The following is a 15,454-nucleotide window of genomic DNA, read 5'->3' on the forward strand; positions in this document are numbered from 1 at the left end:
GACCAAGATTGATTTTTTACGTTTTTATTCAAATTAAGAATAGTTCGACAATGCGGATTGAGATGGAGCTCGAAGAAGAACAAAGGCTCGGCACAACTCGAGTCTCGAGTCCGTAAAATATGTGATGTTTTGTTTGGTATTTTTAACCCCCAACCTACCAAAATAATTGCACGAAACGCCGCTTTTCGGTTCAGTATCGCGCGTTTGCCGAAAAAATAAATACTCGTGATATATTACTACACCCCCCCTCCTCCCTTATGATATTTCGTGATTTTTTTCATAGACCCCTCCCCCCGTCTCGAGTCTCGCATGTTTAATGGACGGCTCCTAAGTGAAATTGGAAATACAACAGTGTAATAGTAAAATTGTGAACTAGGGACACGCTATGATGGCCGTTTTGTAATTCGCTCCATCAATATACCTAGTTATAAATTAATACAAAACTTGATGAAAACAATAAAGTACAGCTATTTGCTACTTTAAAGTAGTTATTAAATATTACAAAACTTGATGAGCGAGACAAACGTCATAACGGTTTGACATAACAATTTGAGTCAATTATGTGGTCAGATAGTTACACTGGATAATAAACCTTTATTTTACGTGACACACAGTGTGTTTTACATTGTTTTAAGTTTACGCGTTCATTTTCATAATTAAAACACATAATAACGGATTCTTACCGCGTTTAAAATAGGGATATGATATCAGTCATCCCGTGATCATGGCACTTGCAACAGTGTCAAAATATCGGGAGTCTCATGCCTCTATTTTAAACGCGGTAAGAACCCGTTATTATGTGTTTTAATTACACAGGGAGTTAGTTACATCGCAATGAAAACTTTGATGTGTGATTTTTCTGACGGACAATTCTAATTGATATCAACCCAGAATCATGGTCTGAATCATCCCCCTCAGTATTTGTTACGGTGTCACTAACACCCGTTCGTACATGTATGGCTACTTAACGGGAAGGTGACATTGTAACTAATACTGAGAGGGATGAGTCGGCTCATTATTCTGGGTTAATATCAAGTAAAATTCCATCGCAAAAGTATAGAATTGAAAGATATTAACTCAGAATCATTGTCTGAATCATCCCCTTCAGTATTTGGTACGATGTCACTTACTCCCTGTATAATAAATTTGCCGCAAATGGCATTAAATACTTGGCCGGAAGGATAATGAAACTGTACTTACTTCCGAATAGGATTTTCGTCGGATAATATGAAGAGCGAGCTCGGCCCTGGAGTAGCGGGTTGGTGCGCGCCGCCCATGGTATCAGCTGACGCCGCGCGGGCCTGCGCGCCCGCCGCCTCTTGCGCTGCCGCCAACCTGGAACGCGCATGCGCAACATGTTTATATCCAGAACACATAATTACATTTTAAAAACAGAAACATATTTTGTAACTCAGTTATCATCTTTACACAGAAACTCAAACTCAAAAATATCTTTAGTCATTAGGTAACATAGTTGCACTTTGAATCGTCTCTTTTCGTAGAAATCGTATCCTGATTGACAATCTTGTCAATGTATTGAGAATTTAGCCAATCATAGGATAATATTTATATTTGTCAAGATAAATATAAGTGAGTTAAACAAACATCAGGGGGGCCTGATTGAGAAAACTCAATCAACCGTAGGAGGTAGGCACGTGTATAGATATAGCATATAATTTGTTAAGTACGTTAATTTTCTTACGTTAACGTTGCAATTTCCTTGCTGAACGAATGAAGGATAAAATGTCATTTAGTGGCCATAAATACATACAATTACCTATGCAATGCATAGGTATAAAAAGAACAAACATTGACAAGATAGGTAAGAGCGGCTCTCTTTAAGCTTAGCTTGTATCACAGGACGCACGCAGAGAAAAAAGATGCAATAAAGTTGAATATTTGAATAAAGGATACTTATTTAAAATTAAGTTTGAGTTTTCGAAAACTAGCTCTATCTTTGTCTTGCATTCGACGAAAATGAAGGACGACACTATATCTATAGGTATCATTGTCCGCAACAAGAGAATGAATCAATCACCACTGAGAGATGTATAGTATATACAGATACACCACTACGTCAAATAAATGTAATTTTATAAACAGCTCTGGTAACTAAATACACTATGTGACCGATGTCCACTAGGTGACCGAGGAGATGAGCGACAGACAGAAGTAACGGCAAAAGATAATAATGTATGACGTGAGTATTACATTACTATGGACGAAGTTCATACCTATTTCATTCACAATCTAAAGGTACGGTCACGAGCATTAAAATGTACGTATATACACTTTAGTACCATATCACATTAACTTTTTTGACAAATTGAACTGTAAGTCTCACTAAATGTTAAATATGTTAGTGCGACAGAGTCCTAATGTGGGTACATTATATTGCTCATGACTGTACTCATAAGTTCGAATAGCGTATAGTAAGTTTAGTCAATTAGATGTCAGTCGACTACATAAGATTACTAAATCTTTTAAGGGGCGGTGTATACGTTTTTACAATAAAATTCCCGTTTCTGAATTAACCTTTGAACAGTTAAAGACTGTAATTAAACAGAAACTTTTTAAAAAAGGTTATTATAACATTATTAGTGATTATTTAGAAGATATAAATGCATGGGATTAACTGTCTGAGAACCAATAATCAAGCAGCCGAATTACTAAATTGTACGAGTATAACATTTTTTTTTAATTGGATATCTAGGGTCTTTACCGAGGTTTTCCTTTCGTCTTCTTTTCTCTGGCTAAGTATACAGGTTGTGAGAAGCTGCAGTAGTTTTAGGCGGATGAGACATTCGTTATGTAAAAAAGACGATTCAAAGTGTAACTAGGCTACCTACTGAATAAAGATATTTTTGAATTTAAATAGAGTTTTTGATTTCTTTTATTATAAGCTCGCCCTATTACATGAGTGAATGTAATACCCTCACTCTCTCGTCAGCTGTTTCCTACATCCTCCTACCCCTTTGGGGATACAGGTAGATACAGGTAATGAAGCAGATAGCTGCTATGCTATAAATCTTTCTTTCTTTCTTTTTCTTTCTATGTTATGTTAACGTACGAGTAAGTTGTCAGCGTTAATTTTAAAGTTGTGGAATGGTGTCAAAGTTCGATTGCGTGGGAGTATCTCCAATGATAGCATATAGTGGCGACGCGATGTCGTGACGTGACCGACGAAAATAGATCTATTAGACACGTCACCAAGGTATAATTATTCAATTTTTGTTTTTCAACCCATCTCTCGTCCGAAATTTCTATCCCTAATGGGGTGGGCCGAGCCACAATAAGGAATGTGGAGGTTATTTGCAGATACTTTTGATACGATGATGTTTAAACATGGATATGATGAACCATATCTTTGGATTGGAGGTTTTTCAAGTCCTGCATTAATAAGTTGGTGTTTATATAAACCTTGATCAGTTCTTTCATTTACATCATGAAAATAACAAAAATATTTTAAAATCTAGTATAATGTGAGTTCATACATAACTGTAAAATAAAAACAAAGTCACCTTATTGATTGTTGTTCTTTACTAGTATACTTACTAGGTATAAGATGTAATAGGTAAGTGCCACCACTAGTTTTGCATGCAAAAAAGTTATCATTGAGATTAAGACAATTAGTTGTCCAAACTTTGATACAGACAATCCTGACGATTTTTACAGGGATTTCTTCACTATTATCCATAAAGAATTTGAAAATAATTTTCCTCAAAAGGTAGTTACCAACAGTCAATCATTCAAGTTCAGTGACTGGGCTACCGTAGGCATTCGCAAAAGTAGAAATACTCTTTATTCTTTATATGAGGAAAAAACGTATACACACGCTGATAGTTTCAAAAGCTACGTCAAAAATTATTCTAAAATATTTCGAAGAGTGTGTTATACAGCCAAACAGATGCATATTAGTAGTAAAATAAAGACCGCGGATAATAAAATAAAGGCAGTTTGGCAAGTAATAAATAGTGAAACAAAGGCTTCTAAACCGCGTGAATTAGAATACAATATAGAATCGGGCACTGGGTTAGTAAAACAAGATAAAGATGTAGCTGAAGTTTTTGATAAATTCTTCACGAACATCCCTGTAAAAACTACAGAATCTCTCAGGTCCTCTCCTGTTCAAGCTGATATATTATTAAAAAGTAATGTTACTGCTTGCACTGAATTATTTGATTTTAAACGCGTTGATCCGAGTAGTATTGTTAAAGTATTCAAACAGCTGAAACTTAAAACCTCGAAAGATTTATGGGGATTGTCTGTCAAATTGATGAGCTCTGTTATTGATATCTTAGCACCATATCTAGCTTACATTTTTAATATGAGTGTTGAAAATGGCACTTTTCCAAATTTAATGAAAATGAGTAAAGTTATACCTCTTTTTAAATCGGGCACAAAATCAGACCCCACGAATTATAGACCGGTTTCTATTCTACCAGTACTTAGTAAAATTTTCGAGAAAATTATTCTCGACCAACTGCTATGTCATTTTAATTTAAATAACTTACTCCACAGCCAGCAGTTTGGTTTTACTAAGGGTCGGTCTACAACAGACGCGAGTGTGACATTTGTTCGACACATTTTCGATGCTTGGGAGAAGTCGCAGAATGCCGTAGGAGTATTCTGTGACTTGTCTAAGGCGTTCGACTGCGTGGATCACGAGACCTTGCTTTTGAAATTGAGGCACTATGGACTAAATAATGGAGCTCTCAGTTTGTTAAATTCATATCTAGGTGGTAGGATACAGAAGGTACAAATCAATAGTACAACTTCTTCGGGCTCTCATGTTCAAATGGGAGTTCCTCAAGGATCCATTTTGGGTCCGTTTCTTTTTTTAGTGTACATAAATGATTTACCTTATGTAGTACAGAACCAAGCTGACATTGTGCTGTTCGCGGATGACACTTCTCTTATATTTAAAATCGACAGAAAGTTAGAGGAATTTGACGAAGCAAACAGCGCTGTGTCGCAGGTTCTAAGTTGGTTTACAGTAAATAACCTAGTTCTAAATGCTAAGAAAACGAAGTGTATTAAATTTGTTCTACCAAACGTAAAGAAAGTAAATAATAACATTAAAATTAACGACGAGAAACTAGATTTTGTTGAACACACAGTTTTCTTAGGAATTACTGTAGATTCAAAACTTCAATGGGGCCCACATATTGTATCACTAGCGGGCAAGCTAAGTTCAGCAGCATATGCCGTCAGAAGGATCCGACAACTCACAGATGTACCCACTGCTAGACTTGTCTACTTCAGCTACTTCCACAGCATAATGTCTTACGGTATTTTGCTGTGGGGTCGAGCCGCTGATGTAGAAACTATTTTCATCATTCAAAAAAGAGCAGTTCGCGCTATTTATAAGCTGCGTTGTCGGGACTCTTTGAGGGAGCTGTTTAAAGAAATAAATATACTGACGGTCGCAAGTCAATATATATATGAAAACATTATGTATGTACGTAAAAACTTATCTCTCCTTCCGAGAAACTGTGAAAGGCATACTTACAATACAAGAAATAAACATAAAATTGCTATTCAAAATTCTAGATTAAGTAAATTAAATTCATCTTTTTTGGGGTTATGTATACGTTTTTACAATAAAATACCAGATAATGTTTTAAATTTGTCAGAAAATAAATTTAAAGCTCACGTGAAGCTTACTTTATGTAAAAAAGCTTATTATAAGATTAATGACTACCTAAATGATAAAAATGTCTGGTATTGAATGTGTTCCTCTAGTTATTAAATAACTTGTAATGTATATCCTCATTGGTTTTTAAAAGATGTGTTGCTGTTGCGGTTTCTTGTCATTTCTTCTCCTCGGCCATAACACCTTGCGAAATGACGTAAATTCAAAAATGTTACATTGACCTTCAACAAGTTTATCCATGATAATTACGTTGAATAAGTGATTCTGATTTCTGATTTCTGATAAATAAGTTTGGAAGCCGTTCTTAGGCATATATAATATTTACTTCTCATCAAAAAAAATTAAACACTTCTGAGTTTTTGTTCAATAAAACTCATGTTTAATCAAGTTTTAGATTTGAATTTGGAACATTTGAATAAAAGGACCTTACATTAACAATTGAATAAAAAATCTTTAATAATAAAATAAAATGTAATTTTTATTCCTAATACTCGCAGGTAGGTACATATTCCGTAGCGAGGTGTTTCGAGTTACCATCACACGGCACGCAGTAAACAAACCTTCACAACAATCGTCACCCCTTCCTTTCCATTTCGTAATTAAAAGAAAATGTACATAGACTAAATATATCCTTAACAACACATGCAAGTTTACCCAAACGTGTGAACTGGGTCCGCTTGGATCTAGCCACACTGTAAGGGGATAGCGTGACGCAACGGTGGTAAATGGGTTTTGTGCATGCCAAAGGAAAGCTCAAAACGTCTAACGTCATCAATTTAACTTAATGTTCCTGTTAAATACCGAAAACTATGAAATGTTAGGCCCTTGCAGTGAAATGTGCGTGTGTCGAGCTATGGTTATGCCTATATGGTTACGATACGCGTCATTCATTCATTAAATGTACTCGTCGCCTTTAGTGAAATGAAAACCACGTAAGCACCTTTTTCAAAAAGCACGTGGGGATTACTCACCTAAAGTCAGTTATGTTAATGAATTATTTCAATTAGTGTAATGTGATGAGCTCGGTGGCGCAGCGGTAAACGCGCTCGTTTAAGTTTTCATCTCGAGCTCCTCCGTGCTTCGGAAGGCACGTTAAGCCATTGGTCCCGGCAGCAGTCGTTAATAACCACCAATCCGCACTGAGCCCGCGTGGTGGTTTAAGGCCCGTACTTATCCATCCATAGGGAAGGCCTGTGCCCCAGCAGTGGGGACGTTAATGGGCTGATGATGAGTGTAATGTAATGCAGGTCCGTGCACGATATTTGTTTTTTAATGAGGGATTTTCCAGACTACGTTTCTCAAAAATGATACAGATGGCGCTGTCCAGATATAAGAATAAGAATAAAATAAATTTATTGCCAGTAACAATTTAACGTGATAATTACCTATTTTCTCATTATTCAGGTACATAATAATTCAAAAATATAATAAAATGGCAGAAGCGTATATAAAAATAATTGTTGCATGTTATTTGGACCACATTACGTACCTAAAGAATTATGTTAGTAACCTATATTGCTTCTCTTTATTTTGATCAGAATAATAATGGATGGAAGATGTATTGTGCCTGGGTGTAACAAAAAGGGTCATCATGTACCTATACCCGAAACAAAAATAAAAGATGCATATGTGTTATCCATGAAATTAGAAGGTTAAACGAAGGGAAATCTTTACAGCATTATCTTTATTGTTTTTGAGGATAGTAGCCTGGTAGTCCCTCATTGAATACCTAGTACCTTTTAAGTAGGTATTAATTTTTTAAAAATTAATAATGATGTAAGTACCAATCTAATACAATATGTTTATTTATTTATTTATTTTTTGGGTGGAAGGCAAGAGCCCTATTTTTTAGAGAATATTACATTACACCGACAAGAGTGTGGCTCTTAAATTAATGATGATGATAATGACGATTTTTTATTTCATATCATTTCAGTTTTGGGTTAATGAAAAAAGTTAGCAGGCAACGTATCAATTCACTTGTGCCAACGAACTTGTACGTACAGTTATACTTGTTTAGATTGAATTGTCATTGAAAATAGGTCAGTGATCCGCTCCACGTGACTGCGAATGCAGGGCTGTCGATGACAGGGAGGTAGTTAATAGCCCTTATACGACTCATTAGCAGGATACGGGCGTTTTGACAAGGCTTTCTTGGTGGAAGAAGAGATAAATTTTGCATCTAGCAGATTAAAAGATTGCTGTGGAAACTGTTATCAATAACTTAACTAGTAGCGTTTTTGAGTCCGTGGTGAGAACCCTCAGCGCTCCCCATTTGCCCGGCCAAGTAGTTAATGCCATCTGCGGTAAATCTACAATAAGTCACATAAAAAAGTGGTCTCTGCCTATTTCAACAGGAATTAGATATGTATGTAGCTTTAACTTTTGACACGAAACGCAGTCTTCTATCGTATGGGTTGGTTGTGAATTATAAACCTCATCAACTCTGCTGTTAGGATCATTGTTGAATCGCCAACGGGCACCTGACGTGGCTCATGTATCGACTATGTTCCTTAAACCCTTTGTTAACTTGTAGCCACATTTGGAATTGAAACCAGAAGATTGACATGATAAAAAATAATAACAACAAGTTGCTAACCCATCAATTCTGGGGATCAACCATCAACAACCATCGTAAAAATATTGAATACAGCATAATTCAGGTCTTCAAGAAACACGTAGAAAAACTTATTTTAGAATGCGGATAACCCCAGTCTAAATAGGCATGGTAGGTTCGGCTAATTTAAGCGTGGGTCGGGTTCGATCGGGTTGGCGAACTTCTAAAACCCGAACACTGTATTGTGTTCCAGTAACTACTTTTTGTCTCTTTTTCTCTTTATTATGGATTCCGGTCTTTGTACAGTTGTTTACAAATTCGCTATATTATCCGTTTGTAATCCTTGGTTGGCCAGGCAAGTCGGCAGTGGCAATGGCCTTTAAACAAACGCAACATTTTATAGTTTATTTTGATAATCCTCATTATACACTGCCAAGATTGGTAGACTATCAATAGACAAGAAATCATTTTATTCTTAAATATTTTATTCACCTCAAGCTGTGAATAAGCCCCGAAGGAATAATCTATTTTATATAATTTTACAAAGTAGGTATAATAAAATAAATCATTTCGTGATGAATTAATGAATTTGAATGATGATTTTTTTATTATTCTTAATCCAGAGCTTACGTTTTTTTCTCGTTTATAATGTTTTTATTTTACTCATTACTTCCCTACCTATAAATAGGTAGTTGAATTTTGTAAATATTATTAGTCATTTTAACAGTTAAGAACTTCTAAGTCCAAGCTTTTACCCGGATCAACGTTTTACAAAATCCTACGCGAGAAAAGAAAAGTGTAGGTATCACTAGCGGAATATTTCATTCAAAACAGCAAGACAAATACAGCTATAGGTATATTGTAGGGATTCCTGAACGCATGCGTAAAAGATTCGGCATTCCTTCGCTCGAAAGTAGGACAAATCTACGCGTGAGGTATCAGCCCTAGCGGCAGCGAAGCGGAGCGGAGTGAAGCGAAGCGAGCTATAGTGATGTAACGTTTTACTTCGCGGGGATTATAGGCAGTGATGTTCTGTTCCCGGAAATGTCCTCAAAGTGAGAATAGTAAGGATAGTTACTATTAAAGAGTTGTTACAATAGGAACATTCTCACTTTGGGAACATTCCCACTCACTGCTTATAGTAAGGATACTATTAATCAGTTTTTAAAATACTGGCTGCTTTGTTTTTCAAATTGTTTTATCTTGTACTCTAATCCTTTCTGTCAAAAGGCTAGCTAATAAAGCAATTTTCTTTACTGGGAAAGGCATATCACTGATTTTATAGTTTAAGTACTATTTAATTTTATAATTGTAATTTTTTGTGTTTTTCATGTTAGTTATAGTCTTCCTGTTTCTTTTTTCATTCATAGTTTATTTTATATGTTACATTTTTATATTGTTTTCTCGTCATACAGCGCATTAGGTCACACTGTAATGTTGTATGTACCTTTATAAATAAATAGGGGAATGTATAAGTATTATTGTGTTTCTTCTAGATAATATAAATAATAGTACTTATGTAGGTACACAGCGAAGGTAGAAGAGGACCTATTTAACGTAACCCTAGTTAACGTAGCATGATTAGAGACATATCTTTCGTCTCTTTCACATTAGGCGATGTACCTATTAATCTTTCTTTTCCTGCCACTTAAATTATGCTACCTACGTTAGATAGGGTTATAGGCAGCGTTGGAGATATTACCTTGACAGTTTTGATAAAGACTGGGGGAGTTCACTCGGGACAGAAAAGGTAAGAAAAGTAGGGGGAGGGCTGTGCCCAGGAGTAGGACATTTTAGACTAGGAAAAATATATAATTTGTACCTACATTATAAATACATAAACAGCCTATACGTCCCACTGCTGGGCACAGGCCTCCCCTCAATCAACCGGAGGGGGTGTAGAACATACTCCACCACGCTGCTCCAATGCGGATGCATATTTACAATTAATGATGTTAATTTATTTTACTAATAAGTAAAACTGCGATAAGGAATCAGGAGACAGCATTATGTATTCATATTGAATTTTAATTTACATGGGATGAAATCTTTGTAGCAACTGATAATATGGTGTTACAACAAATAACTTTAGCCAAGTTTTTAAAGCAAAATTCGGTTTCTGAGTTGATGTCAAATAAAAATTTACTGTCAAAAAATTCATGGAAATTACAGGTTTTCTTTTTTAATTATTATTTTCGATTCCATACTTTTGCGACGGAAAATTCAATTTGATATCAACTCAAAATCATGGCCTAAATTATCCCTCAAAGATTTCGTTACGATGTCACTAACAACCTGTATACCTATAAGTAAAAGAATTAATAAATTAATGATACTTATTATTAACTTCGACAATCGTTACATGAACTATTGCATAGTACTCGACATACCTATGTATAATAGCAAGGAATGTACCTATAAAGGTATGTTATACCCACCTACATATCAAGGTTACGCAACCGATGCATTAGATAATTAAAATTTTGTATAGACCCAAATGCGTGCGACTACTGTGCGTGTTACGTAAGGCGATTGTCTCAAGGGATACCATGTTATTGTTATTATGTAGGGACACGGACTTTCCTGGGTGCAAGTAGGTATTTATCGCGTCACATGTACAGTCATGAGCAATATAATGTACCCACTTTAGGGCTCTTTCGCACTAACATATATTTGACATTTAGTGAGACTTACAGTTCAATTTGTAAAAAAAGTTAATGTGACATGGTACCAAAGTGTATACATATTGATGCTCGTGACCGTACCTACTGCTCTCTCTCGTTATTTAAGCCCTGCACTCTTGTTAGTGTAGTAATCGCACGGAATAGAAGTAAGACGTTGGAAGGGTCTAGTGATCGCGAAACGCGCGCCAAACAAGTATGAGCAAATATATCTTACTTCAACTTTGCACTCCACTCGTCCGTAAACGGTACGTTTCACAGAGCTCCGCGATAGAATATTAAAGGGTCGTCTTGGGCATTATTTACCTGCAGGGAAAAAAGTCTAATATCGACTATCATAGAAGGAGATCCCCCCTAGCTAAAAACCTTAATATGATCGGCTATTTATCAAAATAATCCTTTTGCATGCAGTATCTTACGGAAAGTAATGATAAAATTGCAGCCTATCACATAAAATATACATTGCCGGTAAAGTGGGTACGGAATTTGAAAAGCAGTACAGCTATCGCGGTTATCTGTTTGCACGAGTAGTAGTAAAAGAGAGCGGGGTTGAACCGGCGACAGCGGTTCTCACACTTAATGCGCGTTAAGGCCTTTCCGTCCTCTTCCTTCTATTCCGTGAGTAATCGCCATTCGTCTCTTCTCTCCGCCAAATCCTTCACCTCCTGTACGACACGACCTGCACCTTCTCTTTTATTTCTTTTATAATTGTTATATTTGAAACTCTTTTTTTATCTTCTTTTACTACAGATTAAACATTTAAGTGGTTACATCAATCCCCGACTAATTTTAAAACTTCCACTTCTTCTATCGTGTGGGTTGTGAGGTGGATTACCAATCTCATCAACCCAACAGTTGACAACAGACAAGGTTATTTGACGTTCAAAATGCGCTAACTTTGTAAGCCAATTTTTTAAAAATATTTTTTTTTCTCCTAGGGCTACCCCTTGCTCTCTTTCTTTAAATTATTCCTTCTTTAACGTATAAGTATGTATTGCATGTGTACCTACCTACTGCTATGTACCACTTTAATTGTTTTTGTGACTTGCAATAAATAATAACATAAGCACACGTTCATATCCCTTTTGAGGTATTTAGTCAGAAGTACATCCATTGCAAGATGAACTATGTACACACACCTGAGCTTTCTGTTAGACCAACGTGATAGGTGGTGAGCCATATCGCCGTCTATATGTTATCGTCTATATGCTCGAGCTAACAAAGTTGGTGAAAACTGCATTTAAGACAAATTTAATATAATAACTTATGTTACTTTAAACATTTTTGAATAGTTCAAAATTAAGTAGATATTATACGTGTGGTGACTGGTAGTGACAAGAATTGCTGAAGCTATGTTTTGATGGTTGAATCGCGTCTAGAAAGAAACAATATAAACCACACTCATGAAACGAATGAAAAGGATTGTCTAGACGAATATACCATGTTCAAATTGCGAACGTTTTTAGGAAAAGCCAGATCAGTCAATGGTAGGTTTAAATCGACGAGCATGTGTATTGATAAAGCGAAAGTGGTATTTATCAGTAAGTACGTGAATTTTGATAAGTAACTAACATTAGCAAGCAACTCTTTTTCCAATAGTAGGTTATGTATTACCTACTTACTAGGTATGGTTTGAAGTTTTCATTCGATGTTTGATTTTATATGCTGCTTCATAAGCACAATACTTGCTGTCTACTTATGAGCGAAACGTTTTGGATCATTCTAACATTCTGAGCCAGACGGTAGGTTTTATAGGACAAATTAGTGCTAGTAATACTTAGGTAAACAAAGTATCATAATGTAATTAATTATGCCATCAAATATCTTCTTTATTCGGTTCTGAGACGGAAGGAAATAAGAAATCTTAGAAACGCAAAACCTTAGTAATAATAATCCGCCAATAATTTAACATAACAGGTACGCAGACCGTAAGATAGTCCGAAAGCCCGAAACTCGCGAAAAGCTCTGCACAATACGGGGGCGGCGGAGCGCGGGTGGCGAAGTGGGGGGCGACGGAGCGACGTATGCGGGGGCGGCGGAGCGGGCGCGCCCCGCGGGTGTCGACGGGGTGACGAGTGATCGGCCGCGGCGAAGGACACGGCGCATCTTGCCCTACGCCCGCCTCATTAGGTCCAACACTCAAGTTATTGTCTGAATATGAGAATGGGGTTGGAAATGCCGTTCCATGCCTTGTGACATAATTAGGTCACGCGTGTTTTGATAGCAAAGGGTTGTTGAGGGTGAAGTAGGTGTTATTTTTGGATTAATAAGCTTACTTGTAGTAGTCTGGTATTATAATCATAATACTTTATAAAATAATATAAAAATACGTTACGTTTATAAAACGTTACTTGTCAAGTTTGGCATTAAAAGGTTGTTGGCGGATTTACTCTCCGGATTTACAATTTTAAATATAAGTATACGTTACTTGGGGATAAAAAAATCTTACCTTATCTTGAAAATTACAAGTTGGCTAAAGCCAAATATAAAGATTGATCTAATTTTAATGACAAGTGAATAGTCATCGTCAATTACGGAAGAATTTTACAATATGATATTCTTTATTGCAAACAATATATTATATTATATTCTTAACAAATTTTTACAAACATGAAAAATCTAATGAGAAATCGTGTTAAGAAAAATCTTATGACAAATTGGCATAAGTACGTTGGTATAAATTAGATAATTATCACCTTAAATCTCAACAGCGCCATCTATAATATTATGTTGATGTTTTTTGATTGATTTTTGCCGGGAAGACAAGCCGTACGTTTTTATCCACTCTAGCAGCATTGATAAGTACAATTAAGACCTTTTAAAATGTTGCGATGTATTCGGTTACTCATTCTAATGACGATGTGTCAATTTAAGGTTAATAAGCTACGGGTCAATTTAATAATAGAAATATTTGTCTATTGGGCAATATACTAACGTACTGGTAAAATGCTTTTGTGGTGGACTGTCAGCGTTAATTTTCTTATCATCCTGAGTGTGCTATTAAATCGAGTGAGAGTTTGTATGTCTCCCATTCATAGCATCCTTATTAGAACTGTAAGACCATGTTTGGCTGCAAGATATTTATGTATAATCAAATATATTTGACCTGATTTATTGTAGGTTTTCCTCAGCTGGCATTAGCCACTTGGCCGGGTGCGCTGAGGGCTCTCTTCCGGTACAAAAGTTGAAGACATCAGGCCTAAAGGTGCCTAGTTTGCCGCAAACTTTAGGTCAGGGCGTTGTCTAAGAGGATTACATTATTATTTGAAAGAATAACTCGATCCTAGCTGAATGAAGAAAATCGTCGACAACGTCGGCGTGGTCGGTATCGGGGGCCTGAAGTTTTTGTCGTTAATCATAGAATTTATACATTTAGTAAGTATACTTACTATGTACAAAAAGGATTCGCACCAATGATCGGCGTAGAGGGAAAATAAAGCGAACACGCCGTGCCGTATAGCTAATCCGACGAATCCAAGAATCTGCCCAATCCACTAATCTGACGAATTCAGAATCTGCCGAATGCAGAATCTGTCCAATCCTGAATCTGTCCAGTCCCGCACAAAGGTTAGTGACACGCGACGCCAATCCACTCGCCGTAAAGAGACTCGCTGTAGCAGGAATCGCCGTTCGGGGGAGTCGCTGTCAACGCCACAATTCTCATAGGTCACTGACACTTACACGTGTAGAAGGAAAAGTCGAACCAAGTCGATTGTATGGACTATTTTTATATTTATTTTTTCGCGAGCATACGCGTAAGGGATTTTCATCAGATTCCTGGCTACGCGAAGCTGATTCGACTATCGAAAGGCGTTCGTGTGTTCAAACAAAATGTACGGCACGAACGACTTTCGAGGAATCACATCTTTGTAGTTTCGCTGTTAAAACATAAAAAAAATAGAATACTACTCACGACAGAGAATCCATTGAAATACAAACATTTGTTAATTCCAGGCTAGGTTTTCCACTTAAACACTATTTAACACACTACACTATTACTCATACACTTCATAACACTATTTAATATTGTTATTGTATATTATTAGATCAACAAAAACGAAATTTTGACTCAATCATGCAAAGCACCACACTTATTGATATGGTAACAAAATTTAATATAACGTCAATTAATTATATCGATTTTATTCATCTACCCTCTAGTAAACATTGTTTTTTTTTTTGTAGAAATATTTAGAACATACATAATATACGTGTGGCGATACGGCTCACCACCTATCACGTTGGTTTATCAGAAAGCTCGGTGAGGTGTGGGTACTTAGTTCATCTTGCGATAAATAAATTTATGTACCTCTGACTACCCCAATTGGGATATAGCCGTGGAGCTTATGTTATATTATAATATACCTATGCATAACCTCACACCCGTAGGCCCTAATAGAGTGGGCAGAGCCATAAGAAATCAGAATAATTTTTACGTGAAGTTTCAAGATGTTTTCTTCAAGTGGGTCATTGCCCTCAGAAAGGAGCAAGCAAACTTTCTTTCAGTGCTTTAAAAAGTCTGTATAGTGTTAGTACACTTGTTGGTGGTGCATTTGCGAA

At 36.3% G+C, this 15,454-nt stretch overlaps 1 protein-coding gene across 12 annotated transcripts in view; it reads right to left on the reverse strand.

The window, feature by feature from the left end:
- Positions 1–14,967, reverse strand: part of LOC126379762 (voltage-dependent calcium channel type A subunit alpha-1) — a 51,038-nt gene extending 36,071 nt beyond the window's left edge. For all 12 annotated transcript variants that reach the window (XR_007568378.1, XR_007568379.1, XR_007568376.1 and 9 more), the window contains exons 1-2: positions 14,808–14,967; positions 1,201–1,335 (exon numbers count right to left, since the gene is read on the reverse strand). Coding sequence is in view for 9 of the 12 variants with exons in the window: in XM_050028662.1 (XP_049884619.1) it covers positions 1,201–1,335; positions 14,808–14,821 (149 nt within the window). In the remaining 3 variants the exon portion in view is untranslated. The remainder of the gene's footprint in view (positions 1–1,200; positions 1,336–14,807) is intronic.
- Positions 14,968–15,454: the final 487 nt, after the last annotated feature.

The sequence above is a fragment of the Pectinophora gossypiella genome, chromosome 3 (genome assembly GCF_024362695.1).
Source record: "Pectinophora gossypiella chromosome 3, ilPecGoss1.1, whole genome shotgun sequence".
NCBI classification, from domain to species: Eukaryota; Metazoa; Arthropoda; class Insecta; order Lepidoptera; family Gelechiidae; genus Pectinophora; species Pectinophora gossypiella.